This window comes from Chaetomium tenue (assembly GCF_020726465.1).
Source record: "Chaetomium tenue strain MPI-SDFR-AT-0079 chromosome Unknown F5144scaffold_4, whole genome shotgun sequence".
NCBI lineage: Eukaryota > Fungi > Ascomycota > Sordariomycetes > Sordariales > Chaetomiaceae > Chaetomium > Chaetomium tenue.
Window position 1 is genome coordinate 1,570,319 of NW_027117332.1, and position 24,606 is coordinate 1,594,924.

At 57.2% G+C, this 24,606-nt stretch overlaps 9 protein-coding genes across 9 annotated transcripts; 5 read left to right on the forward strand and 4 right to left on the reverse strand.

The window, feature by feature from the left end:
• Positions 1-1,226: 1,226 nt before the first annotated feature.
• F5144DRAFT_490228 (small GTPase superfamily) lies at positions 1,227-1,889 on the forward strand (the record flags this gene model as incomplete). Its single annotated transcript, XM_066785782.1, has 2 exons — positions 1,227-1,494; positions 1,570-1,889. Coding segments are annotated over 2 exons (588 nt in total), but the record flags the coding sequence as incomplete, so codon positions are not given.
• A 1,078-nt stretch (positions 1,890-2,967) lies between these two features.
• On the forward strand, positions 2,968-9,232 carry F5144DRAFT_532724 (Sec63 Brl domain-containing protein; the record flags this gene model as incomplete). Its single annotated transcript, XM_066786973.1, has 1 exon — positions 2,968-9,232. The coding sequence occupies exon 1, from the start codon at positions 3,200-3,202 to the stop codon at positions 9,230-9,232; it is 6,033 nt and encodes a 2,010-aa protein (XP_066642896.1). The 5' UTR covers positions 2,968-3,199.
• Positions 9,233-9,709: 477 nt separating this feature from the next.
• On the reverse strand, positions 9,710-10,863 carry F5144DRAFT_230998 (uncharacterized protein). Its single transcript, XM_066783229.1, has one exon. It carries the CDS (start codon positions 10,654-10,656, stop codon positions 9,922-9,924), a length of 735 nt encoding a protein of 244 aa, XP_066642897.1. The 5' UTR covers positions 10,657-10,863; the 3' UTR covers positions 9,710-9,921.
• A 271-nt stretch (positions 10,864-11,134) lies between these two features.
• Positions 11,135-13,479, forward strand: F5144DRAFT_648882 (uncharacterized protein; the record flags this gene model as incomplete). Its single annotated transcript, XM_066792955.1, has 2 exons — positions 11,135-12,423; positions 12,742-13,479. The coding sequence occupies 2 exons, from the start codon at positions 11,135-11,137 to the stop codon at positions 13,124-13,126; spliced, it is 1,674 nt and encodes a 557-aa protein (XP_066642898.1). The 3' UTR covers positions 13,127-13,479.
• Positions 13,323-14,600, reverse strand: F5144DRAFT_532729 (synaptobrevin-domain-containing protein). Its single transcript, XM_066786974.1, has 2 exons — positions 14,261-14,600; positions 13,323-14,185 (listed from the first exon to the last, which is right to left on the reverse strand). The coding sequence occupies exons 1-2, from the start codon at positions 14,296-14,298 to the stop codon at positions 13,507-13,509; spliced, it is 717 nt and encodes a 238-aa protein (XP_066642899.1). The 5' UTR covers positions 14,299-14,600; the 3' UTR covers positions 13,323-13,506.
• A 1-nt stretch (position 14,601) lies between these two features.
• Positions 14,602-17,520, forward strand: F5144DRAFT_572104 (P-loop containing nucleoside triphosphate hydrolase protein). The gene is made up of 2 exons (XM_066788867.1): positions 14,602-14,840; positions 14,946-17,520. The coding sequence occupies exons 1-2, from the start codon at positions 14,751-14,753 to the stop codon at positions 17,169-17,171; spliced, it is 2,316 nt and encodes a 771-aa protein (XP_066642900.1). The 5' UTR covers positions 14,602-14,750; the 3' UTR covers positions 17,172-17,520.
• A 44-nt stretch (positions 17,521-17,564) lies between these two features.
• On the forward strand, positions 17,565-18,773 carry F5144DRAFT_572107 (uncharacterized protein). Its single transcript, XM_066788868.1, has 2 exons — positions 17,565-17,707; positions 17,768-18,773. The coding sequence occupies exon 2, from the start codon at positions 17,879-17,881 to the stop codon at positions 18,623-18,625; it is 747 nt and encodes a 248-aa protein (XP_066642901.1). The 5' UTR covers positions 17,565-17,707; positions 17,768-17,878; the 3' UTR covers positions 18,626-18,773.
• A 267-nt stretch (positions 18,774-19,040) lies between these two features.
• On the reverse strand, positions 19,041-22,219 carry F5144DRAFT_231085 (uncharacterized protein). The gene is made up of 3 exons (XM_066783231.1): positions 21,934-22,219; positions 19,680-21,877; positions 19,041-19,622 (listed from the first exon to the last, which is right to left on the reverse strand). The coding sequence occupies exons 1-3, from the start codon at positions 22,043-22,045 to the stop codon at positions 19,104-19,106; spliced, it is 2,829 nt and encodes a 942-aa protein (XP_066642902.1). The 5' UTR covers positions 22,046-22,219; the 3' UTR covers positions 19,041-19,103.
• Positions 22,149-23,335, reverse strand: F5144DRAFT_231060 (uncharacterized protein). The gene has a single exon (XM_066783230.1). The coding sequence runs from the start codon at positions 23,015-23,017 to the stop codon at positions 22,394-22,396; it is 624 nt and encodes a 207-aa protein (XP_066642903.1). The 5' UTR covers positions 23,018-23,335; the 3' UTR covers positions 22,149-22,393.
• Between the last annotated feature and the right edge of the window lie 1,271 nt (positions 23,336-24,606).

Sequence of the window (24,606 nt, forward strand, 5' to 3'; positions counted from 1 at the left end):
GGGCAAGGGGGTGACCAGATGATCGACGTGATACACCGAGCGCCACTCTCAGCCACTCAACATAGTTTGGCACATTTGCTTTCCGAGTGGCGTAAATGGCGGTTTCGTCCTGTGGTCCTTAAATTATATGTGGTACAATGGAACACTGTAAAGTGCAATATTGTGTAGAACCTGAACCAGCATCCATGGTTCAAGCAGTGTTCGAGCAAGAAAGAGTTCAGCCATCCCTTTGCTGTACGGGTTACGGTAAATACAGGAGGACACGTTGTGGCGTTCAAATACCTATTTAAGCGGGGCAATTGACACCAAACCCCTGAAGCCCGCCTGTTGCCGGGCCTGGATGCGCCACTTCAGCAACTCCCTGTCTCACCCAACGATGCCAACCCAAGGCAGGACCCTGGTGCGCCAAGACTCTGAGACGTTCAGCATTTGACACGACTGTTACGGCTCACCTCCTCGGCAACAATCGAGGGTTGACTTGTTGACGCTCTCGAACCTGAACGGTTACCTTTGATTGTTCACTGATTTGGAAAAAGCCAAGAATATCTTGCGGCTCTAGAAGGGGCGAGGCATCCATTCTTCAACAACCCCTGACACCGGGAAAACAGCCGGCGCCTTGGTTCTTGGTTCCAGGCTTCTGTCCTCTGCAGGTGCGTCAGCTCCGTGGCCCCGGCGATCCGCCCCGTTCCTGTCCCGTCGTCCCCAAACTCTCGTCTCCTCCGTCGCCAGCCATTGTCTAGTTTCCGATCCAAGCTCAACTTCGATCGTGGGAGCAGTCGTTTTACCACACGCAGCAACATTCGCCAAACTTCCCGTTGCATACCGCATCTGCACCCGAAAGCGGCACAGAAAACACTCAGCGTACACAGGACCGCAACACTGACTTGTGATCAGCCTCGGCCTCCGTCGCACCTCGAAACCCGCAGTTCGCTGGGACGATTTCCGGATCTTGCTGCCTATTACGGTCTACACACCGAATCACTCGATCCCTTTCCGACGCGGGCTTATTTCGCTTCGCTCCCTCTACCGAACCGCCCCTGACACTTGAATTGAAACAAACCGTCCCGAAACCGGCGCAGACCCTTACAGCCGCCATAATGTCGTCGAGCAACAGAAACTACGATTTCTTGGTAAAACTCCCCTCTTCGGTGCCTCTCATCGATCCGCCGCCCTGGACATACCGCGCAACATGTGGTCACAGATACTAACCGTGGTGGTTTCAACAGATCAAGCTGCTGCTGATCGGAGACTCGGGCGTGGGCAAATCATGCTGCCTGCTACGCTTTAGCGAGGACTCCTTCACCCCCTCCTTCATCACGACCATCGGCATCGACTTTAAGATCCGGACGATCGAGCTCGATGGCAAGCGTGTAAAACTTCAGATCTGGGACACGGCCGGGCAGGAGCGGTTCCGGACCATCACGACAGCGTACTACAGGGGCGCCATGGGTATCCTGCTGGTATACGACGTCACCGACGAGAGGTCATTCAACAGTGCGTTACTACCCAACACCCAAATTACGTGCCCGTATAGAGACGTTGACTAACCACCGTTCACTCCTCAAACAGACATCCGCACGTGGTTTGCCAACGTGGAGCAGCACGCAACAGAAGGTGTCAACAAGATCCTGATCGGCAACAAGTGCGACTGGGAAGAGAAGCGGGTGGTGTCAACAGAGCGGGGCCAACAACTGGCCGACGAGCTGAACATCCCCTTCCTCGAGGTTTCGGCCAAGACCAACAACAACATCGACAAGGCCTTCTACAGCCTCGCCGCCGACATCAAGAAGCGCATCATCGACACATCCAAGCCAGACCAGGCGGGCTCTGGGCCGGCGGTGAATGTCGGTGAGCAGAGCGGGGCTGGTGGCGGTGGGAAGTGCTGTTAGGCGGTCTGAAGGGGAGGTGGGAAGAAGGGAACAAACCAGGGTTCGTTGGTTGGGGGCTACCTCCGAGCGGTATGGCATGGCACGCACGCACGCACACTTTACGAAATCTTTATGACGAACCATCATGATCTCGAACGCGGGTATTCCCGAGGCCCCTTTTTTACCCGCCCGATGTGTAAACGACCGTTCTGGAACCGCTTTCTCAACCTACGACCCGTTACGGAGGCACGCACGCGACGATCTCGATTTCTGAATTCTACAACACCTCAACACAGCACGGCACGGCACCCTGGAAATCGAGAGGGAGGAGGTGATGAGAGGGGAACAGGCAGGGGGTGGGTGACAGACGACACTCGGCTGCACCAGAGTTGGGGAAAACGGCTTCGAGCTGTGGATGGGGATGGCCGATTGGGCTTGCCTGCTTTTTGGCTCCGTCTACGCGGCCATTTTTCGTCTCGTTTTGTTTCGGTTTGGTTGCTTACAGAGAGGGCATCTCTCGATTTGGCCGTCGTTAAAAGGGGAAAAGGGAGCAGGCAAGCAAATCGGAGCGTAAGGCAGCAGACTAGAGTGAAGGGTGCGGGGAGCCGGGAGCTGGGAGCCGGGAGCCGGGAGCCGGGAACAATATTCTGGGCATGGAGTTTGGGGGTTTCTTTTGTATGGACGCTTGATACTAATACATTACTTGTGAAAGCTGCTTTTTGAATGCTGTGATATGTGGTAATCGGGACAGACTTTCGATTTACACTTACCATCTGTCTCGTCTTCCCTCTCTCTTAGAGCAACCTTACTAAGGGGGTTATCGAGTAGCTGTTGGTCTGTAACTAGCGTACCTAAGTAAGGTACGATACAAGGTTTGTTTCAAGCTCCCTCGCCGCTTTTCACGCGGGACGAGTTCAGCTCCTCGGAGTAAGGCTAGCCCTGCGTTGTATGTACTTTTCGTGATTTAACTTGTTCTCACTCATCAATAATCATAAGCCTTTCCCGGTGTTCCATTTCAAGATTTGTGGGGCGTTCTCATGACTGAAATCCACTGAAATGTCACCCAGCGGCCCGCTGCATTCCCCGGCTGAGTCAAACGGGGGGCAGCTCTCAGGTCGTTCCTTCATTCACAGTCGGTTCCATCTTATCATAAGGAACGTCAGGTCCTTCCTTTCTGGTATACCTAATCAACCTTTGCACTGCAATAAAACCTTTCTTACTTTAGCGCTCTTGATTTGGTCCATTTACGATTTCAACACCCGGCATCCCTAAAATTCCACTGCCATCAAAGGAATATCAGCCCAACTCCCCACACACACAAACTACGACAAATGGCGGGGTCAACACCATCAGGGGGTTGTTCGACCATCACAGAATGGCGCGCCCAGGCAGAAGCCATGAAGGCTGCCATTGCAGGGTTACCAAAGACTGGTGACCATGAAGACACAGATGACCTGGACTGGGACGACGATGAAATCGACAATGTATATGAGCCCCGGGATGGGCCTCGGGATGTCTGGGACTTCATCTCAGACGACGAGCTGGACGAAATCGACTTTGACAGCGGCGATATGTTCGATGGTGTCGAGGGAGGGCCTTCTAGCGCTTTCGATGCTTACTGGTTGGCGGCAAGATGCGCTGACATCTCGTCGCGGAAATCGGGCCTGACGTCCAGCGCCTTGCAGGGCCAGATCATGGATATCCTGGGTACTAGCAGGCCTGAGGGCGAACTTCAGTCGTCATTAACAGACCTGGTCGGGTTCGACGACCTGGACTTCATCATCGACCTGGTCTCCCACAAGTCCGAAATCGTCGCCTCGGTGGCATCGGAGAGCCTACGTGATGAGGAGACCGGACAGGCGCCAAAGTTGCTGACCAAGGCCCAAAGGCGGGAGGCACTCCGGCGGAAGGACGCCGAACACAAAGCTACTCCTCTGGCTGCGGCGCGAGAAACGGAGGAGGACTACCCGCATGTTTACAAGACGTATAAAGCCGGCAACACCCTGAGTCACACTGGCGCCAAATACAAGCTGCCTGTTGGTAGCCAGAGGCTGGAGTTTGAGAAATATGAGGAGTATGCGATACCAGCGGGAAGTCCGGGCAAGCTCTGGCCAGGTCAGAGGCTAGTCGATATCTCCGAGATGGACGGGCTTTGCAGGAACACCTTCAAGGGATACAAGACCCTCAACCGCATGCAGAGCCTGGTGTACCCAGTAGCCTACAAGACGAGCGAAAACATGCTCATCTGCGCCCCGACAGGTGCCGGCAAGACGGATGCAGCCATGCTGACGATTTTGCACACCATTGGCCAATACTTGACGCCCAGTCCCTTCGAAAATCACTCGACCACCGACTTTGCTGTGCAGGCAGAAGAGTTCAAGATCGTCTATGTTGCGCCCATGAAGGCGCTGGCAGCCGAAATCACTGGGAAGCTCAGCAAGCGGCTGGCATGGCTCGGGCTGCGTTGCCGCGAGTACACGGGCGATATGCACCTGACAAAGTCTGAGATTGTCCAAACACAAGTCATTGTCACCACGCCCGAAAAGTGGGACGTTGTGACCAGAAAGGGAACGGGAGATACGGAACTGGTGCAAAAGGTGCGGCTGCTCATTATCGACGAAGTGCACATGCTCCACGACGAGAGAGGTGCCGTGCTCGAGTCACTGGTGGCCCGGACACAGCGGCAGGTCGAGAGCACTCAGTCTCTGATCCGCATCGTTGGCCTCAGTGCTACACTCCCAAACTACATCGATGTAGCCGAGTTCTTGGGCGTCAACAAGAGGGCCGGCCTGTTCTACTTTGACGCCTCCTTCAGGCCGGTCCCACTCGAGCAACACTTCATCGGCGTCAAGGGTAAACCGAACAGCAAACAATCCCGGGACAACATCGACCAAGTGGCGTTCGAAAAGGTGCGCGAGATGTTGGGGCGGGACCATCAGGTTATGGTATTCGTCCACTCGCGGCGAGACACCCAGGCAACTGCCAAGATGCTTCACGAGAAGGCTGTCGACGATGCTTGTGTTGGCCTGTTTGACCCCAGCAATCACGAAAAGTTCGAGATGGCTATGAAGGACGTCAGGTCAACCAAAGCCCGCGAACTGCGGGACCTTATACCCAAGGGTTTGGGTATTCACCACGCCGGCATGGCTCGGTCCGACAGAAACCTTGTGGAGCGCTTATTTTCGGAGGGTGTCATCAAGGTTCTCTGCTGTACGGCCACGCTGGCCTGGGGTGTCAACTTGCCAGCCGCCGCGGTTGTCATCAAGGGGACCCAGGTGTACAGCGCCCAGGACGGCAAGTTTGTTGATCTTGGGATTCTTGATGTGCTGCAAATCTTTGGCCGTGCTGGTCGTCCACAGTTCGAGGACACCGGTATTGGCATGATCTGTACTACCCATGACAAGCTCCCTTATTACCTCACGGCCGTGACGGATCAACTACCTATCGAGTCTCGGTTCTCAGCTAAGCTCGTCGATAACCTGAATGCTGAGATTGCCCTGGGTACGGTCAATTCGGTAAACGACGCCGTGAAGTGGATCGGATACTCGTACCTCTATGTTCGCATGAAGCGGAACCCGATGGCCTATGGTATCGAGTGGGACGAATTTCAAGATGACCGCTCGCTGATTATGAGACGGCGCAAGCTGGTCATCCAGGCGGCGAGGACGCTCCAGCAGAGCCAGATGATCATCTTCAACGAGCCCACCGAGGAACTGCGCAGCAAAGACATTGGTCGGATTGCTAGCCAATATTACATCCAACACACCAGCATACAGATTTTCAACTCTCTCATGAAGCCCACTTCTGAGGAAAGGGATATCCTGATGATGATCGCCATGAGCGGCGAGTTCGACAACATTCAATCGAGGAATAACGAGGCCGACGAGCTGACAAACATGAGGAAGAACTCCCATTTTGTTCCCTACGAGATCAAGGGCGGGATTGACCAAGCGCAGACAAAAACCAACATTTTGCTGCAGTCGTACATCTCAAGAGGCCAACCGGAAGACTTTGCGCTGACGAATGATTTGAATTACGTCGCTCAGCAAGCTGGGCGTATCTGCAGAGCTCTGTTCATGATTGCGCTGAACCGGCGATGGGGCTACCAGTGCTTGGTGCTGCTGACCATGGCCAAGTCTATCGAGAAGCGCCTATGGGCGTTCCAGCACCCCTTCCATCAGTTCGACCTCCCGAAACCCGTCTTGAGCAACCTCGATGTGAAAGACTCCTTGTCTATCGAGTCCATGAGGGAAATGGAACCAGCGGAAATCGGGAACCTGGTCAACAACTACAAGATGGGCACCAAGATCTCGAAGCTGCTCGATAATTTCCCGACGTTGAGCGTTGAGGCTGAGATCGCACCCCTGAACCGCGATGTCTTGAGGATCAAGCTCTACATCACGCCCGACTTTCGCTGGAACGACCATCTCCATGGCACGTCTGAGTCGTACTACATCTGGGTCGAGAACTCGGACTCGTCCGAGATCTACCACCACGAGTTCTTCCTTCTTAACCGAAGGAAACTCTACGATGATCACGAGCTTAATTTCACAATCCCGCTTTCCGACCCACTCCCGGATCAAATCTACGTGAGAGCTGTCTCTGACCGCTGGCTCGGCGCTGAAACGGTCACGGCCGTTTCCTTCCAACATCTTATCCGGCCCGATACGGAGAGCGTCTACACGGATCTCTTGAACCTCCAACCGTTACCGATCTCGGCACTCAAGAACCAGGCCCTGGAGGAGATCTATGCCCAGCGCTTCCAGTTCTTCAATCCCATGCAAACTCAGCTGTTCCACACGTTATATCATCGCCCGGCCAACGTTCTCCTGGGTTCGCCGACAGGCAGTGGCAAAACTGTCGCTGCCGAGCTAGCTATGTGGTGGGCGTTCCGCGAGCGACCCGGCTCCAAGGTTGTGTACATCGCGCCCATGAAGGCGCTGGTGCGCGAGCGTGTCAAAGATTGGGGGGCTCGTCTTGCTAAGCCGCTCGGTTTGAAGCTGGTCGAGTTGACGGGTGACAACACCCCGGATACGCGGACGATTCAGGATGCCGACATCATCATCACTACGCCCGAGAAGTGGGACGGTATCTCGCGTAGCTGGCAGACCAGAGGCTACGTCCGCAAGGTCAGCCTTGTCATTATTGACGAGATTCACTTGTTAGCAGGAGACCGTGGTCCGATTTTGGAGATTATTGTGTCCCGCATGAACTACATTGCGTCGTCCACCAAGAACGCCGTTCGGCTCTTGGGCATGTCGACGGCGTGCGCCAACGCTACTGACCTGGGCAACTGGCTAGGCGTCAAGGATGAGGGCCTGTTCAACTTCCGACATTCGGTCCGCCCCGTACCGCTGGAGCTCTACATTGACGGCTTTCCCGAAGTCAGGGGTTTCTGCCCGTTGATGCAGTCCATGAATCGACCGACCTTTCTGGCGGTCCTGAACCACAGCCCTGAGAAGCCCGTTATTGTGTTTGTTCCGTCTCGTCGACAAACTCGCCTTACCGCCAAGGACCTTATCAACCTCTGCGGCATGGAGGACAATCCGAGGCGTTTCCTTAGCATGGACGAGGACGACCTCCAGCTGAACCTATCGCGTGTCAAGGACGAGGCACTCAAGGAAGCGATCAGCTTCGGGATTGGGCTGCATCACGCCGGTCTTGTCGAGTCAGACCGTCAGCTGGCCGAGGAGCTCTTCCTGAACAACAAGATTCAGATTCTCATCGCCACTAGCACGCTTGCCTGGGGTGTCAACTTGCCGGCTCATCTCGTCGTCGTCAAGGGCACACAGTACTACGATGCCAAAATCGAGGCCTACAAGGACATGGACTTGACCGATGTGCTGCAGATGTTGGGGCGCGCTGGCCGTCCGCAATTCGACAACTCGGGTGTCGCCCGCATTTTCACGCAAGACTCGAAGAAGGATTTCTACAAACACTTCCTGCATACGGGTTTCCCGGTCGAGTCTTCGCTCCACACGGTGCTAGACAACCATTTGTGTGCTGAAATTTGTGCCGAAACCATCATCACGAAGCAGGACGCTCTCGACTACTTGACCTGGACCTTTTTCTTCCGCCGTCTGCACAAGAACCCGTCCTACTACGGTCTCGAGATCTCTGCCGAAGAACACAATTCAACCACCGCGCAACAAATGGCCAACGAGTTCATGATATCCATGGTCGATTCCTCGCTGACGGAGTTGACCGACTCGAAGTGCGTTGAGGTTTATCCAAACGGCGACGTCGACCCGACACCCCTCGGCAAGATCATGAGTTACTACTACCTATCCCATAAAACCATCCGTCAACTTGTTCAGAAGGCCAAGCCCCAGGCCTCGTTCCTCGACGCCCTGTCGTGGATGTGCATTGCAACAGAATACGACGAGCTTCCGGTGCGGCATAACGAGGACCTCATCAACGCCGAATTGTCCCGAAACCTCCCCTTCCCGGGGACTGCCTTTGACCTGCCCATGTGGGATCCCCATGTCAAGGCCTTCTTGCTGCTACAGGCGCACATGTCGCGCATCCCCCTACCTATTACAGATTACGTGGGTGACCAGACCAGCGTGCTCGACCAAGCGATCCGTATCATCCAGGCAAGCATCGACGTCATGGCCGAGCTGGGCTACCTCAGCTCCATGCTCCAGTTTATCCGCCTCCTGCAATGTGTCAAATCCGCCCAATGGCCGGACGAGAAGCCGGATTCCATCCTCTCCGGCGTGGCCGCCGATCCCGAATCGGAAGCACCAACCCTCCAAGAAATCCCAACCGGCCCCCGCAGCGAAATCTCCAAATACCCCCCTAAGCAGGTCCAAATCCAAGCTCAAAAACCCGCCCGCAACCAAAGCTCCCAAAACCGGCGCGCCCCCAAAACCGCTCCATCCCTCCCCAAGCTGAACGTCTCGGTGGACGACGTCAAGACGGGCTCGGTGACGGTCAACCTCCGGCGGCTCAACCCCGTCACAGAGCGCGAGGCGCGCATGTACGCGCCGCGCTTCCCCAAGCCACAGACCGAGGGCTGGTTTGTCGTCGTCGGCGACTTTGCCCGCGACGAGGTCCTTGGCGTGAAGAGGGTTGGTTGGCGGCCGGCGAATAATAAGAGTGCCAGGGATGAGAGGAGGGCGGTGGTGGAGGTCGGGGAACGGCCGGCGGCGAGGGCTGTTGTGAAGGTTCCTGCGGGTGAGGGTGCGGGGCAGGGGAGAAGCGTGGATGTGATGGTCTTGAGTGATGGGTATGTGGGCATGGAGTGGACGGTCAAGGGCGTGCAGTTGCCTGCTGCGCCGACGGTGGATGCGGGCGTGGTGGAGAAGAAGGGCGGTGGTGGGGGGTGGTCTGGGGAAGGAGGGGCTAGTGCGGCGGCGTAGTGGCGGGTTGAGCAAGTTGATCTAGTGTTTGTTGGATGGGATTTGAATAGACATATACTCTTGAATGTGTGTGTTTATCTCTGGGGGTCTGTTTGCTCTTGAATGCTACCTCGTGCGGTGTGTATGTCGTTGAGGTGATGCACAGCGTGTGCCATACATAGCCGCGTTGCCTGTTTGCTATTACAAGCCCGCGAGCTTGGCCTTTTACTTGTCACACTCGCCCTATTCCTTTTCCTCCTACCCTTCAATTCCCCTCTAACTGCCATCCTGTGCCCCTGGCCCTTTTCGTGCCCTTTTGAGAAAATACAAGGAGCAACCCAAACGACTTATTATGGAGCGAGCCCATCATTGTACCGACAAGGACAGGGCGCTCCCGTAATACCACGCCCATAGGGTGCGGGCGGCTTCAGCCTCGTCTGGGGCCCTGGGTGATCACATCGCCGTCAAGGTTGCCTCGCCGTCTTCGCGCGCGGCAGAGCACATCGCCAGGGAGCTCATCTTCTACTGCGCGATGCACCACTTTACCCCAACATGAGAGGTCCGTACATCCTCGGCCCTCCCACTTTGACCTGGTCCGTGACCGTCGCCACCACCTTCCTCTTTTGAGACCAGCCTGGTCCCTGGATGAGCTGCGAGTTGCCCGGCAGTTGAATGCATATACTTCCCCTTGAACGGTCAGGCAGCCAGCCTCATCCTCCAGCAGCGCCCCCACCAAGATATTTCTCCAGCTTCCCATCCCCAAACAGCTCCTGCCTAATCCTCGCCCCCTTCCTCTTCTCCTCCTCCGCCATCTTCCTCACCTTCTTCGCATCCAGCAGCTGCGCCTTCTTCTTGGGCGGCGGCGGCAGGCCCTTGGGCACCTGGATGCCGAGGCCGAGCTTGTCGTCCTTGACCTTGGCTTTGATCGGGAACTTGATGCCCTGCTGCGCCGCGCCGAGCCCCCTGCGCGCGTCGGGATCCCAGCCGTGTGTGGAGAGGTAGGCCAGGCCCATGCGGGTGCGGTCGAGGGCGGAGGGGGGTTGGGAGTGTGGGAGGCAGACTTGGTGCGCGAAGGACTGGGCGTGGGTGGTGCCCGTGTCGGGGTCGGTTTGGAAGGGGAGTTTGCAGACGGGGCATGTTTCGGGTTGGGGTGGTGGTTTGTCGTCTGTGGCCTTGCTGTTGTTGCTTGTGGGCGGCGCTGACTTGGGCCGAGTGGTGGCATCCTTGGAAAGGACCAGGCTGAGATAGATATCGGCTACGTTTTGTTGCGGCCTGCCTGCTGCGGAGTCGTCGACCGATTTAAGTTGGCCTGTGCCTGATGCAGAGACGAACGCTATCGGTTTTCTATGCAGTCCGGCTCCAAACGGGCGTTGGTGTTGAAGAGGGATCTTATCATAGTCGTCGTCCTCATCGTCGACGACGACGTTGTCCTTGTGAGATGTCATTGTTATGGACGATTATGCTCCCGACTCTGTTGTAGGTTGGAGAAAAAGAAGAGAAAAAGGGAGGAAAAGAAGAGAAAAAAGGAGGAATCTTGTGAGGAAATTACACTCAAGGTGATACTTGATTCTGGAATATGGGAATTTGGATGGAGATGGTTTGAAGCTTGGTGTTAGTGAGTGGCAAAAGCCCCAAAGCGGCTGACAATCCGCTGAACAGCTACCTAGGCCCATGTCCTCAATTACCTACCTTAGGTACATAGTCTAGAACGTGCCATCCCCTAAAACGGCAGGCCCCACATATGATCAGGGGTACAGTAGAATAATACGTCAGCGAGCTCGATTCGATCTTGGGATTTAATTCTTCATCCGACACCCAACCTCCCAACCCGTCCTCACCACCACGCACGAACAAAACAAACTCAGCCAATGCCCCGATAACACCGACCCACCCCTTCCCCTCTCACCCAAAAAAACAACAACAATGCCGCTCCCCTTCCTCGCCTCCCTCTACTTCGAAGGCTACCCGTCCTGGCTCCCCGACCCCTACCTCGTCCTCAAATGCACGACCGCGGCCGCGGCCGTCACGCTCACAAAATGGTACTCGGGGGGCCGGGCCAACACGGCGGAGCGCAACATGCACGGGCGCGTGGTGCTGCTGACGGGCGGGACGTCGGGGATCGGCGCGGCCACCGCCTACGAGCTGGCGCGGCGCGGCGCCCAGCTCGTGCTGCTGACGCGCCTGCCGCCCACCGACGCGTTCCTGGTCGAGTTCATCGACGACCTGCGCACCCGCACGGGGAATCAGATGATCTATGCCGAGCAGGTGGATTTGGCAGACTTGTATAGCGTGCGGCAGTTCGCTACTCGCTGGATCGATAACGCGCCGCCGCGGCGGCTGGATGTGATTGTGCTGTGTGCGGCGACGATGGTGCCGCCGGGTGGGAAGCGGGTGGAGACGGAGGAGGGCGTGGAGGTGACGTGGATGGTGAACTACCTGGCGAATTTTCACCTGCTGGGGATTCTGAGCCCGGCGATCCGCGCGCAGCCGTTCGACCGCGACGTGCGGATCGTGGTGCCGACTTGCTCGAGCTACATCGCGTCGCCGAGGCTGGACGCCGAGGTGGACGCGAAGGACTGGACGCCGCAGTGGGCGTATGCGCGGAGCAAGCTCGCGCTGATGATGTTTGCTAAGGCGTACCAGAAGCATCTCGACGCGTACAAGCGGCCGGATCAGCTGCCCATGACGGCGAGGGTGGTGCTGGTAGATCCGGGGCTGGCGCGCACGCCGGGCATGAGGAGATGGCTTACGAGGGGGTCGTTGTGGGGGCTGTTGCTCTACTTGATCTTTTACGTTTTCGCTTGGTTGTTCCTCAAAAGCCCTGAGATGGCTGCGCAGTCACTGTTGTATGCGGTAATGGAAGGCAGCTTGGTGAGCGTGCCCGGAGGCAGGTTGATCAAGGAGTGTATGCAGGTGGACTGCGCGCGGACTGATGTGGATGACGAAAAGGTGGCCAAGCAGCTGTGGGAATCGAGCGACAAGCTGATTGAGCGGGTTGAGAAGCTGCAGGCTGTCAAAAGGGCCAAGGCAAAGAAGGAAGAGGAGAAGAGAGAGGAGGAAGCGAAGAAGGCGGCCCAGGTTGAAGAGATCGAGTCTCTCGTCGGAGCTATTACAAGGGGCAAGGCCAAGGCGGCTAAGGCGGCCACGGGGTCCAATGCGGCCCCAAAGAAGAATGGAAAGAAGGGAAAGGCTGCTGGGAATGACGCCAAATAGTATAGTTGGTGTCCGGTTTGGCGATTGATTTGTTTACACCCCTGAATGCTCGGCTCAGCCAAGCCAAGCTCCATGTTTGGGGAGCGCACCCGGAGCTCCGGCATCAAGGACCCACTTACCGTTGGTATTTCTGGAACCGGTAAGCGGGGCCAGCATCGGCAATCAGCTGCACATGAAGACGGGACGGACGTCATTGATGGGACGGCACCTCTCCCGCAACCTCTGACAGCGACTCCATTCAACTTTGCGATTGTTGAGACCGAGGGTGCGAAACCCATCTCGGCGCATTACAATCACTCGGTCATTGTTACAACAAGCCGGCCCCGATTGACTGAACTCCTGATTGACAAGCTTGATAAGCCGAATTTAATCAACCTCGGCACAATCAACCTGGGGACACCAAGGCCACCATCACCTTTCATCACCACATCCACCATGGCAGCAGCGCTTCAAGTACCGCCGCCGGTACCACTACCACCGCCGGCGCAGGAGTTGATGGTTCCCTGCCAGGTACTCTGGGGGCAAAAAACACAGCATCCGCAATACAACGCCTCTCACTGCCATCCCGCCTTTTTCACAAATAAGCTGCGCCGGCCGCCATTCACCATTTCAGCAGGCCCGGAGTTCAACCCGGTCGTACATGGCTACGTCTACAAGGATGCGCTGTGGGGCAGTGACAAGTCGGCAGGGCCACGGTTATGAGGACTGGGTGGGAAGGGCTTGTATTATCTCACGGGGCGTCGTAGAGGTTGGCCTGGTTGGCCATGTTATTATTGGGATTGGCAGCACAGGCGTCTCACGTGTACGGGTTGTGATAACGAAAGTTTAAAGATGGGTGTAATTTGAGATGTTCGGAACACCCGATATAGAAGGGAAAGGGAGGCGCAAAGTCCGCAAGGTATTCCAAATAAACGGAATCAATAATATAAAGCACGGCTCGAAATACTCCGGCTTCCCCTAAGCAAGCAGTGACCTATACAATATCTAGTACAGCCAAATTCCAAACGCCCAAAAAACACCATGAACCCCCCCACCAGCTGTAATTCCAACTTCACCTGCTCAACCACCACCCCATCTCCTAACTAACTCTTCACCGACACCACGATGGTCGCCAAGATCAGCACCACAACAAACGCCAGCAGCGCCATCAACTTGACATTCTTCCACCACATCCGCCGCCTAATCCCGCGCGTACGCACGCGGAACTCACCAGCGCCCTGGCCAAGACGATCGGTCTTGTCGACGAGCAGGTCGATGCGCTCGCCGCGCTCGAGCAAACCCTCAATATTGCGCGTCATGACCCCGCGCACGTCGTCCATCTCGCGCTGCACATTGCCCAGCGCGTCGTCCCGCCCGCCCGCCGTCGTCCCGTACTCCACCATCAGGCCCCGCGTGTCGCCGTTGAAGCTCGCGCATCCGTAGTGGGGCTGCGAGGCGTAGTCGGTTGTTTCGGGCGGGTAGGCCGCGAGGAAGCGCCGGCGGAGCTCGACCAGGAAGCCGAAGGAGATGCGCCGGTTGACGGCGGCGGAGTCGGAGACCACGAGGTAGGTGAGTCCGCCGGCGGTGGATTGGGTGGGGGGGTATTCCGAGGGGGAGGCGGAGATGTAGTGGATGTGGTGGGAGCCGTGGGTGTAGGTCAGCTTTTGGGGCGAGGCGTGGTCGATCTTGGGGAGGATCAGGGCGGCGAGGGAAGAGACTTGGGATGTGGCGGACGAGGTGGTGCACTCGGCGAGGATTGTGCTGTTGTATGCGACACATGCGCTGTGGAGAGGGAGGGAAAGGTTAGTTTTACCTGGGTTGGGCTGTCGTTGGTTGAATGATTGAAGAGAAACTTACTAGAGCAGCGGTGTCGCTGGTGTGGAGGAAGATGCCATTTTGGGCCCGAATTACTGCGTTGCTGATACAATGTCGTCGTTACGGGCTTTGGGTTTGGGTTTGGGTTTTTGAGGTTTTGATTCGGTTGGCTGCAAGAGGCACAGGATTGGGTTCGCAAGTTGGGAAGATGGAATGGAAGCCGCTCTCGCCACTGCACAATGACGGAGCAAGGCAGCGATGGATGGGATGGATGAGGATGGGTGGGGCTCAAACTATGCCAAGACCTCTCAGTCCTCTGCTCAGAAACATCCATGGGACATGGCTCCATGGAAACCCTTGCGTCTTGGCCTGAGCGATAAGATAAGAAGGGGGGTCCAAAAAAAGATTCAACGGACCGCGTCTCGCAAGGCAAGAATGTGCCAGTGGGTGCAAGCAATTAATCCCACCCTCGAACTGCAACTACCTACACCGGCAATACCAGCATGGTCCCAACCACATCCTCAACGCGGTCATGAAATCATTGTTCGGGACCGCCTGGAAACCACCTCAACGCGCGGTGCACGTTATACACCGATGGCGCTCTACCAAGCCTGCTAAACTCGTTCGTGCCTCCTCCCTAAACCTCTTCCCCCCGTTCGTTCCTCAACGACGACAACTCTCTTTTCCTGCATATTCTAACATCTTCTAACATATCTTTGTCTCCTAGAACCCTAAATTTGCCAATCCTGTTTCGTTTCCTTCGAGAAAGACCTCCGAGCGTAGTGTGCGTACGGGGCTCCAAAATGAATCGCAGGAGGCCACGCGGCCCCCGGCCTTCTTCATACGGCGCAACTACAAACGGTTCGGCAGCGTCGCCGCGGGCAAATTCAGCAGGCTCCTGGAGTCAATGGGGCCTTGGGCTGAGAACCAGGACGAATGGCGATCTTTCGGCGTCACCAGCCAGACCCAGTTGGACCGCGAGTCTGCCCTGTTCAAAACGATACTAGACAGAGCCTTCGAATTGGCCACCGACGGCGGCAAAACAACCCGCGAGCTCAACCCGCTGGTCTGGGACCTGCGTAACGGCTTCACCCGCTTCGATGTCCCAGGCCTGGTACGCGAGCTCAAGCACGCTTTCCAGACCTTCCTGACGCGGGACCACTTCCCCAAGGGTGTCAAAGACTTGCACGCAGATCTCGCCGACCTGCGTTTCCCCTATGAATGGTACCCGGCCACCCGCATGATGCAGCGTACCATCCACCTCCACGTCGGGCCCACCAACTCGGGCAAGACGTACAACGCCCTTCGGGCCCTCGAGAGCTCGCGCACGGGTATCTACGCCGGCCCGCTGCGTCTGTTAGCTCACGAAACCTGGAGCCGCTTCGTGGCCAAGGACAGGCCATGTGCCCTGGTCACGGGCGAGGAGATGAGGATCCCGGAGGATTCCGATACGTGGTTCCACAGCTGCACCGTCGAGATGACGCCGCTCAACGCAAAGGTCGATGTCGCCGTCATCGACGAGATCCAGATGATCGCCGACGACGAGCGCGGCTGGGCCTGGACACAGGCCTTCCTCGGCGTGCAGGCCAAGGAGGTGCACCTCTGCGGGGAGGAGCGGGTAGTGCCGCTCATTCAGGACCTGTGCGCCAGGATTGGGGAGAAGTGCGTGGTGCACCGCTACCAGCGCCTCAACCCGCTCGAGATGATGGACACAAGTCTGAAGGGCAAGTTTGGCAACCTTCAAAAGGGAGACGCCATCGTCGCCTTCACCAAGCTCGGCATCCACCAGCTGAAGGCGGGGATTGAAAAAACGACAGGTCGCCGGTGCGCCATCGTCTACGGCAACCTGCCGCCCGAGACCCGCGCTAGCCAGGCCGCGCTCTTCAACGACCCCAACAACGACTACGACTTCCTCGTCGCCAGCGATGCCATCGGTATGGGGCTGAACCTCGAGATTAAGCGCGTCATCTTCGAATCAAGCTACAAGTTTGACGGCGTCAACCTCCGCCCCCTGACCACTCCCGAGACCAAGCAGATAGGTGGCCGCGCTGGGCGGTTCAGGACCGCCGCGCAAGCCGCGAGCGGTGATAACACCGCGCCTTCTCCGGGCCTCATCACGGCCCTTGACGACGAAGACCTCCCGACCCTCAAGAAAGCCTTCCATGCCGAAGCCGGACCCATCCGCACAGCCGGCGTCTTCCCCCCGCCGGCCATCATCGAGCGCTTCTACTCGTACTTCCCGCCCCGGACGCCCATCAGCTTCGTTCTCGCCCGGCTGCAACATTTGAGCAGGCTGTCGCCGCGTTTCCACATGTGCAACTTCAACGACGCCTTTGCGATCGGTGAGCTCATCAAGGGTTATGACCTGAGCGTGGCGGACCGCTGTGTCTTTCTCAACGTGCCGGTTAACCTGCGTGATCCCCAGCAGATCAGCGCCCTGCAGTCGTTTGCTAAGTGTGTCGCCGATCTCGGCACTGGCCACCTCCTCGACTTTAAGAATATCGATCTCGACATCCTCGACGAGGTCCGCCCCACCGCGCGCCCGGCACAGGTCCTTTATCTACAGCGGTTGGAGTCGCTGCATCGCACCATCGCCATGTATCTCTGGCTGAGCTACCGGTATCAGGGCGTCTTCCAGAGCCAGAATCTCGCCTTCAAGATCAAGTCGATGGTGGAGGAAAAGATTGCCGACCATCTGGAGAAGCTGAGCTTCACCGAGGACTCGCACCGCCTCAAGCGACAACGGATGAGGAAGATGGGGAAGATGAGCAAAAAGAAGAACGACGATTTGCTAGGCCCGTTAGAGGAAGACCTGGTCGGGCTAAATGAAGAGGGGCTCGTTGACTTGACCGGGAATGAGCCGGTGTCGCTGTTCCCCGAGGAGGCGGACGTTGAGACCGAGACGGCACCGGAGGGAGAAAGGCAGAGAGCCGATGTGGGCGCGCAGGCGTGAAACGTAGGGGTTATGTATGATACCGATGACAAAGGCGCAAGTAGATGACGGCGTCCGAGACGATGGTGTAACAAGGCGTTGTATGTATGATACAGCTGTTTGTATATGGAAAGCGTCAGGCATAGATGGAACTTGGAATTGGAATATCTCAAAAGCATTGCATCTTAATCTCGACTCAAGTTTGGGTTTAGGCCCGTCTGGGGAATTAAAAGCCAGATCTCGTCTGTCTGTTTGGTTAGCCATCGTATCATGTTCTTGTCAAGCAAGATTCCACAGATTGTCGACAAATACCTATCCAATGCTGGAATCCTTGATATCAAAACCCATAACCCTAACCCTTATTGTCAAGGCAACCGTTCTACATGAGGTCATATGTAGGTTGAACAACCCCGCGTCGGCCGAGGCAACTTGCAACTTCCTTCATTCCACAACATCTTGAGCAACCGATGCAAATTTGGTCCGCCGCCTACCAGTTCTGAAGCATATCAATCACACTACCGTTCTAGAACCATCGTCGTTCGCCCACATTCACTCGAGTGAGCTCACCACTACATCAATCCTCACGAAAACATCCGACTCACCCGACCCCGCGATAGTTATTACAAACCCCAACTCAACCTCGTCCTCTAACAAACACACATCTCTCCAACTGCTTCTACAACTGCCACACCCAAACCCAGCCCAACCCAACCCAACCCACCACCAAAATGGCCGCCCCACCCTCAACCGACCCCCCCACCACCGCCCCGGCCTTCATCCCCCTCGAAGCCAACCCCGACCTCATGACCACCCTCCTGCACACCCTGGGCCTCTCGCCCGCCCTCGCCATCCACGACGTCTACTCGCTGACCGAGCCCTCCCTGCTCGCCTTCATCCCGCGGCCCGCCCTCGCCCTACTCCTCGTCTTCCCCGTCTCCGCCGCCTACGAGTCCCACCGCCTGGCCGAAGACGCCCTGCACGCCGAGTATGCTGGCTCCGGGCCGGACGAGCCCGTGGTGTGGTTCCGGCAGACGATTCGGAATGCGTGCGGGCTGGTGGGGTTGTTGCATGCCGCGGGGAATGGGGCCGCGCGCGGGTTTGTGCAGGAGGGGAGTGTGTTGGGGAGGTTGTTGGGGGAGGCGGTGGGGTTGGGGCCGGCGGAGAGGGCGAGGTTGTTGGAGAGGGATGAGGAGCTGGCGAAGGCGCATAGGGGGGTTGCGGAGAAGGGGGATACCACGGCGCCGGATGCGAGGGATGATGTGGATTTGCATTATGTGTGTTTTGTGAAGGGGGCGGATGGGGGGTTGTGGGAGATGGATGGGCGGCGGAAGGGGCCGTTGCGGAGGGGGGATCTGGAGGAGGCGGAGGATGTGTTGAGTGAGAAGGCGTTGGCGTTGGGGCCGCTGAAGTTTTTGGAGAGGGAGGCGGCGGATTTGAGGTTTAGCTGCGTTGCGCTGGCGGGGAGTCTGGATTAGGTGGGTGGTGTGCGGGCGAGGATCAGGACTGGTATGTTGTACTAGGTAGTTAGAACGAGGCCATATTCATAGATGGGGTTTCGCTGGTGTCCTGAGTTTAGACCTGGACCGGCTGTAGAGATCTGTTCTCAATCGATGAAAGAAGTGTATTGTTGCGTATTAATAGTTGTTCTCTCAAGTACATAATGTTGTCGTCTAAACACGATATCTTCGAAGCCACCTCGAAGGAGCCACCTCATCAGGGTATCAAAAACATGGCCCGTCCATGCCTGGTTCAGTCCTTTCCTCCAGAGAGCTGCCAGCCCCATAAACCCGGACAGATTCCGCCGTTTCCATTGCCCGGGTATCCCTAAAGACGCCATCAAGCGGCAGTGGCTCGCATGTTACCAGTGCCTCCTCCCATAAGACAAAAGGAAAAAGCATCAAAGATCGTCATACCCACCCGTCCCTCTCCCATCGAGGTATCCCTTTCCCTCAATTATTTCACCGACCCCTTCCGCCGCAACCCAGCCACCGACGGCTGCCCCGCCAACCTCCTCGCCCGTCTAACCTCCTTCCTCAACCTCACGGCCGCAGCCACTTTATCCTCCACATTCTTCTCTTCCTCGACTTTCTGGGCCCCCTCCAGCTGCTGCTGCTGCTGCTGCTCCTCAAGTTGAAACCCGTCTTGGCCTCCTTCTTCTTCACGGCCTTCCAGTCGATACAGCGCCGACAGCCGCCGGGTCCGCTTCTTCCTATTCTGCCGCCGCCGCTGCCGCGCGCCGCACTCACACTCGTCCTCGACATAGTCGGCCTCATACCCGGCATCATCCATATCCCCCAACCCCCGCTGTATGGTATTGTTCTTGTTGATGATGTTGCGTCGTCGATCCTCCTCTTCCTCCTCCTCCTCCTCGTCCAACTCAGACGCAGTCTCATCATCGGCCGCCGTATCCAAAATAAACCGCCTCCTCCCCAAACCCGTGCCCACCTTATCCCAATCACAGTAGTAATCCCTCTCCCACCGCCCCGTACTCATCCTCCGCCTCCCCACCACCCCAGCCCCAGCTCCAGCCCACCGCCGCCTATCACCACCTAGCGCATCACCACTTAGCGAACCACCATCCCCACTCAGCCCATAAAGCGACGGCAAATGCAACGCCAGCTGACTATGGCGCTGTGTCGCCCGCTCCCGTGGTGGCGGCGGCGGTAGTAAGGGTGATGGAGGGGGGAAGGGGTCCGCGATCCCGGGGAGCTGGGTCCCGGCGGCGCCGAAGCCTTTGAGGAGAAGGTATTCCTCGCCTTCGGCTGTTGGGCGGCGGCGGTGGCTATGGATGGTGGAGGTTGCGGTGGTGGTGGTGGTGGCGGCTGCGGTCGCGGCTGTGAGGGATTCGGCATCTGAGGAGAGGTAGTCGTCGATGTTGAAGCTGTCGGTTGCTGATTCTGTTGGGATGATGGTGGTGGTGGTGGCGGCGGTGATGGTTATGTCTTCGTTGGCGGGGGTGTTGTTCAAGTCGGGCTCCGGAGAGAGGTAGTCTTCGATGTTGAAGGCTCTGCCCACTTCCGTTGTCTCTGGTCGGAAGGGGGTGTTCGCGGCAGTCTCGTAGAGGGATGTAGAGTCTGCGTCCGAGTCGGAATCGCGGGCGGTGGAGCAGGTATGGGTGGAGGAGCGTGCCGGCTTGAACTTGGGTGAGGTGGTGCCGATGCTGAAGTCGACTGAGGTGTCCGCGGTGTGGAGGGAGGGCGGACGGTTGAAGGTGCTGGTGGTTATGCTCGCGGCGGTGCTGCTCTCGCAGGCCGTGGGTGTGCCCGAGGAGGCGGACCATCCCCGCATGCTGCGGGTACGGATTGATGGGGGGAACCCAAGGGCCTGGTCGCCTGATACGGCGACGTCGGGTGTATGGCCTGGCCCTTTGACTGGGAGCAAGGGGAGGAATTTTGGAGAGGGAATTTCAGCACCTTCATGGGACTTGGCGGTCGTGGGACGGGGTGCTAGTGATGAGCCAGCTATGGAGGAAGCATCGTTGTTCTGATTCTCTGCCGCGCCTTGAACTTGATCACCAGGCATGGTTTTTGGCGGAGAAAGCGGAGTAGTAAGGAGAGTCTCCTCGCTGACAATAGACGAGGCAGAGGACCGCAGTGTATACAAGCTGTGATTCCGGCGCTGAGGCGAGGTTGGCATCAGCATAGCCGATGAGCGGCGCGAGCGGTTGGCCGACCAAGCAGCGAAGTCGCTTGCGGGGGTGTCATCAGCGACGCTGTCCTCTGGAACCGATGCTTCGGCTCTCTTTTTTGCGAGCTCGACCGAGTCACGGAATCTCGCACTGCGACTCGCCGGAGCCGGTGTGGTCTTTGGCAGCTGGGGTATGACCGGTGTAGGTAACTCAACCGCTGCAGCCGTAACATCCAATTTCTCGGCTTCCGGCGTGGGTGTTCGCGGCGAGGAGTCTCGAAGATATGCGGACGTACGGTCGAACGGCAAGAACTTTATCTTCCCCAAGCCCGGCGGCAAGTAGGTGCTGACCGATCGGCGACGCGCGAGGTCCGTCTTGCGAGACCGTCTTGGGTCCACCGTCGAAGGGCTTTCTGGGGCGGGATACGCCGGCAAGGCGTACTGGTTTGGGAGCGCCGACCTTCTCCGGACGCCTGCCTTGTACGGGTCCAGCTTCTTGCCCCCTGGCAGAGAACGAAAATCCCCCGAATCAGCCCTTCTTGGCTGGGCATAAAAGGCCCTGACATGCTCCGACCCAAGATCGCAGCCATTCTGCCCCATATTTCTCTCGGCAACATCCTCGCCGTAGTTCCTTGCACCAGCCGCCTGTACCCTCGCCTTTGAGTCGGCCGACTTAATCTCGGACTGGGCCTCGAGGAGGTCCTTGAATGCTTTGTTGGCGTCCTGCCGGGAGTTGACCCGGGAGTGGCCTTTAGTGCGGCGAAACACACTCGTGATGCTGCTTATGGAACCGCGAGAGCCAGGCCGGGGCACAGGAGCGGCCATCTCGGCCCGTGGGGCGCGAAACGAGAGTGGCGGTGGCCTTCTCCGACCACCCCCTTTCGAGCCGTCATTGGAAGGGGCAGCGCTGGACGGACGGTCACTCGGAGCTGTGTTCGGCCTCTCGACAATCTCGTCATGGAACCGCGGGGGTCTCGGAGCAACAGCCGGCTGCTCATCTTCGGAGTCGGTGTCTAGAGTGAGCACCGACTGGCTGAAGGTCGAACGCTCCCGAGAGAGGGGTGGTTCGGCAAACGAGTTGCTGCCAACGGAATATCCACCTATAATGGAAGAGTTAAACCACATGTACGGTACCGGGGTCTGGATGTTCTCTAACCTAAAGTGGGTGTTTCTACCGAAAAACTGGAATCGTAGGGCAGAGCCTTCAGAGAGGCGCCGGTTTTGTGCTTGTCCCCAGTTCTCCGAGAGAGGAAGCTGAAGAGGCCCATTATGATGGTCGGCCTGCCATCAGCCGGTAACGGAGGGCAGCCCGGTGCCGTAACTCCAACTAACTTTGGACCGGTTATGAGAACACACACACGTTGTTCAGTCCGGGCTCGTCGACGTGCCGTGTGCTTCGTAATGGACGCCTCCCGGATTCTTCGGCAGGGTTGGAGGAGCCGGAAGTGAAGGAGGTTTGGGAAAGTCGGGGAAAAAGACTAGGGAAAGGGGAGAAAGGGCGGAGTTGAGTGAGGCCGGGTTGGCAAGGATACATCAGCTGGAGGCAAAAAAAGACGGGATGGCCGTACGAGGGTATGTACGCTTGTTGAAGTCTACCGGGGACCCATCGGACTGCATCAAGCTGGGTTCGTTGGGGTGGTACAAGGACCGGTGACCCCTGGAACGGGAGGCGCCCATCCCCTGTCGGATTTGTTGATCCGTAACGAGCAGTCGGAGCCGGGAAGCTGCATGTCGTCGTCATATCTTGATGGAGGGCTATCCTGGGTTTGTTCATGGTCATGTTTTGATGATGGGCGGAGCAAGCAGCCATCCATCCAGTCATCCATCCATTCATCCACGGAGATCAGTGGCGAGTTCGATTGCACAGCACAGTGCACGGTCAAGAGCGAGAGAGCCCAGAAAGAAAAAACACTCGTCTCGATGGCGACTCGCGCGCGTGTAGTAGTGTATGCGCACGCATGGACACGCCCGGGTCGTTGCCTCTCGTTCGAACAGAGCTTGCATGCTCTCCACGGCGTCCGCAGCCTATCGCGATGCTCCAAACGGCGGCGCGTGGCATCCGCATCTGCAGGTCCACGGGCGGTGGGCGACGGGGCGTCATGGCGGACGGGACTGCCCTGGGCTGGTAGGCTGGTAGGCTGGCCGGACTGGGGACCTCGTGTTGAAGAATCCACAACCTGTGACAGCCCGTCTGTGCGTCTGCATCTCGGGCTTGCAGAAGGGGCGGGGTCGGGTTGCATTTGGAAGGTCTCGATGTGTTTCGGCGCTACCTACCGATTTTACTAATTAGTGCCGTCCTTGCAGCTTGACAGGCAGTCGTGTGGTTGAAACATTTTGCAGGCATTTTTGCAGGATGGCGCGTTCGACTGAGACATGCGCAGGTTTTGGACCGAAAGAATGACCTCGTTACGGAGTTTGATCCGGCGTTTGCGTTGCAGCGAAGGTCCTTGACTCGGGGCTGTCGGGGCATTAACATTCAAATGATTTGTGGAAGCACGATTCATGCGCAGCCCACCCCCTTCGAGATCGAATTGACGAACGAGGGTTGAGAAACGGTTGCCGGTTGCCCAATTGCTTTTTTCCTCTCTTCTGCCGTCTTCCGTCCCCTGTTTGCAGGTCGCCGACTCACATGGCAAACCCTGGCTCGAGCCTGATGGTTCAGATGCCAAGCTGTTTTCCCTGTCGCTGTCATGGATCCTGCCCGATCGTGCACGAGGTGCTAAATTTCACACGGTGTGGAAGCAGCAGACCCTTCTTGGCAGGAGAAAAGCGCAACGAAGCGGCCAGGGTTGCCAGGGACAAGGATTGACTGCCCCCACCAATCCACGCTTGGCACCCTTTTCACCCTGGCTCGGTCGATCGTGGGGATCGCCCTCATGATCGTCTTTGGGCGATCTGGTAGGCAGGGTTACTACCATTTGGGGGCACGCTTTCCAGGACAGGGGAATAATATCGACTTCTCCGAGCTGTCCATCAATGTTAGTTGTCTAGAGCAACGGACCTGCAAGATGTCACATCATTTTGAACTTGGAAGCGGTGAGGAAACGAGGAAGGGAGGCGCCTGCAGCATTGTGAGACGTTGCACATTCGTCCCACCACCCACCACACGACTTTCGGGAAAGGAGAAAAGGAGAATGAGGGGGGGAGGGAGGAAAAGGCAACAAGAATCCACCCCACCAAATGTCTACGATCACGATCAGCGAGTCAAATGACGATGGCGGCAAAAGTTGTGGGCTCATAACGTTCGTTTTTCTCTTTCTTTTGCGACCTGGTCCTGGATGGGGGCATCGTCTAGTGAATTCCTGACCAGTGAAGCTGCAGCAGCGAGCTGGGCTCAAACAACAAGCAAAGTGGGGGCACGAAATATTGAGACCATCGACGGCAATGGGACTCGCCACGGGATCGCCCTCACTTACTACCGAGTACTACTAGTTCGCCAGTCTGTACCTTCCTCTTCTTGGCGAACGGCGGTCAGGTGGGCGAAAGAAACAGATAGAAGGAAAGTACGACAGGCACAACGCCGCCAAGTTGCTTGATTCCTGCCAGTGGCTCAGGAAATGACTCGATGCATCTCTCCGAGTTGCGGATCTAGTTGGCTGCTGTTTCCCGAAGATATCGATGGCCAGCTGCAGCCTATTTCTCCGATGCAGCGTTTGTTCTACACGCACACACACAACATACATACAGAGGGCACAGAGTGCACAGTACTACACCATGTCTCGGGACGGGAGTTCAGCTACAATTTTGCCATTCCACATTCCACGTGGTGGTATCTCACAAAAAAAAGTGATACCCTCAGCTCAAACTGACAACCGCAGCCGCGGGATGC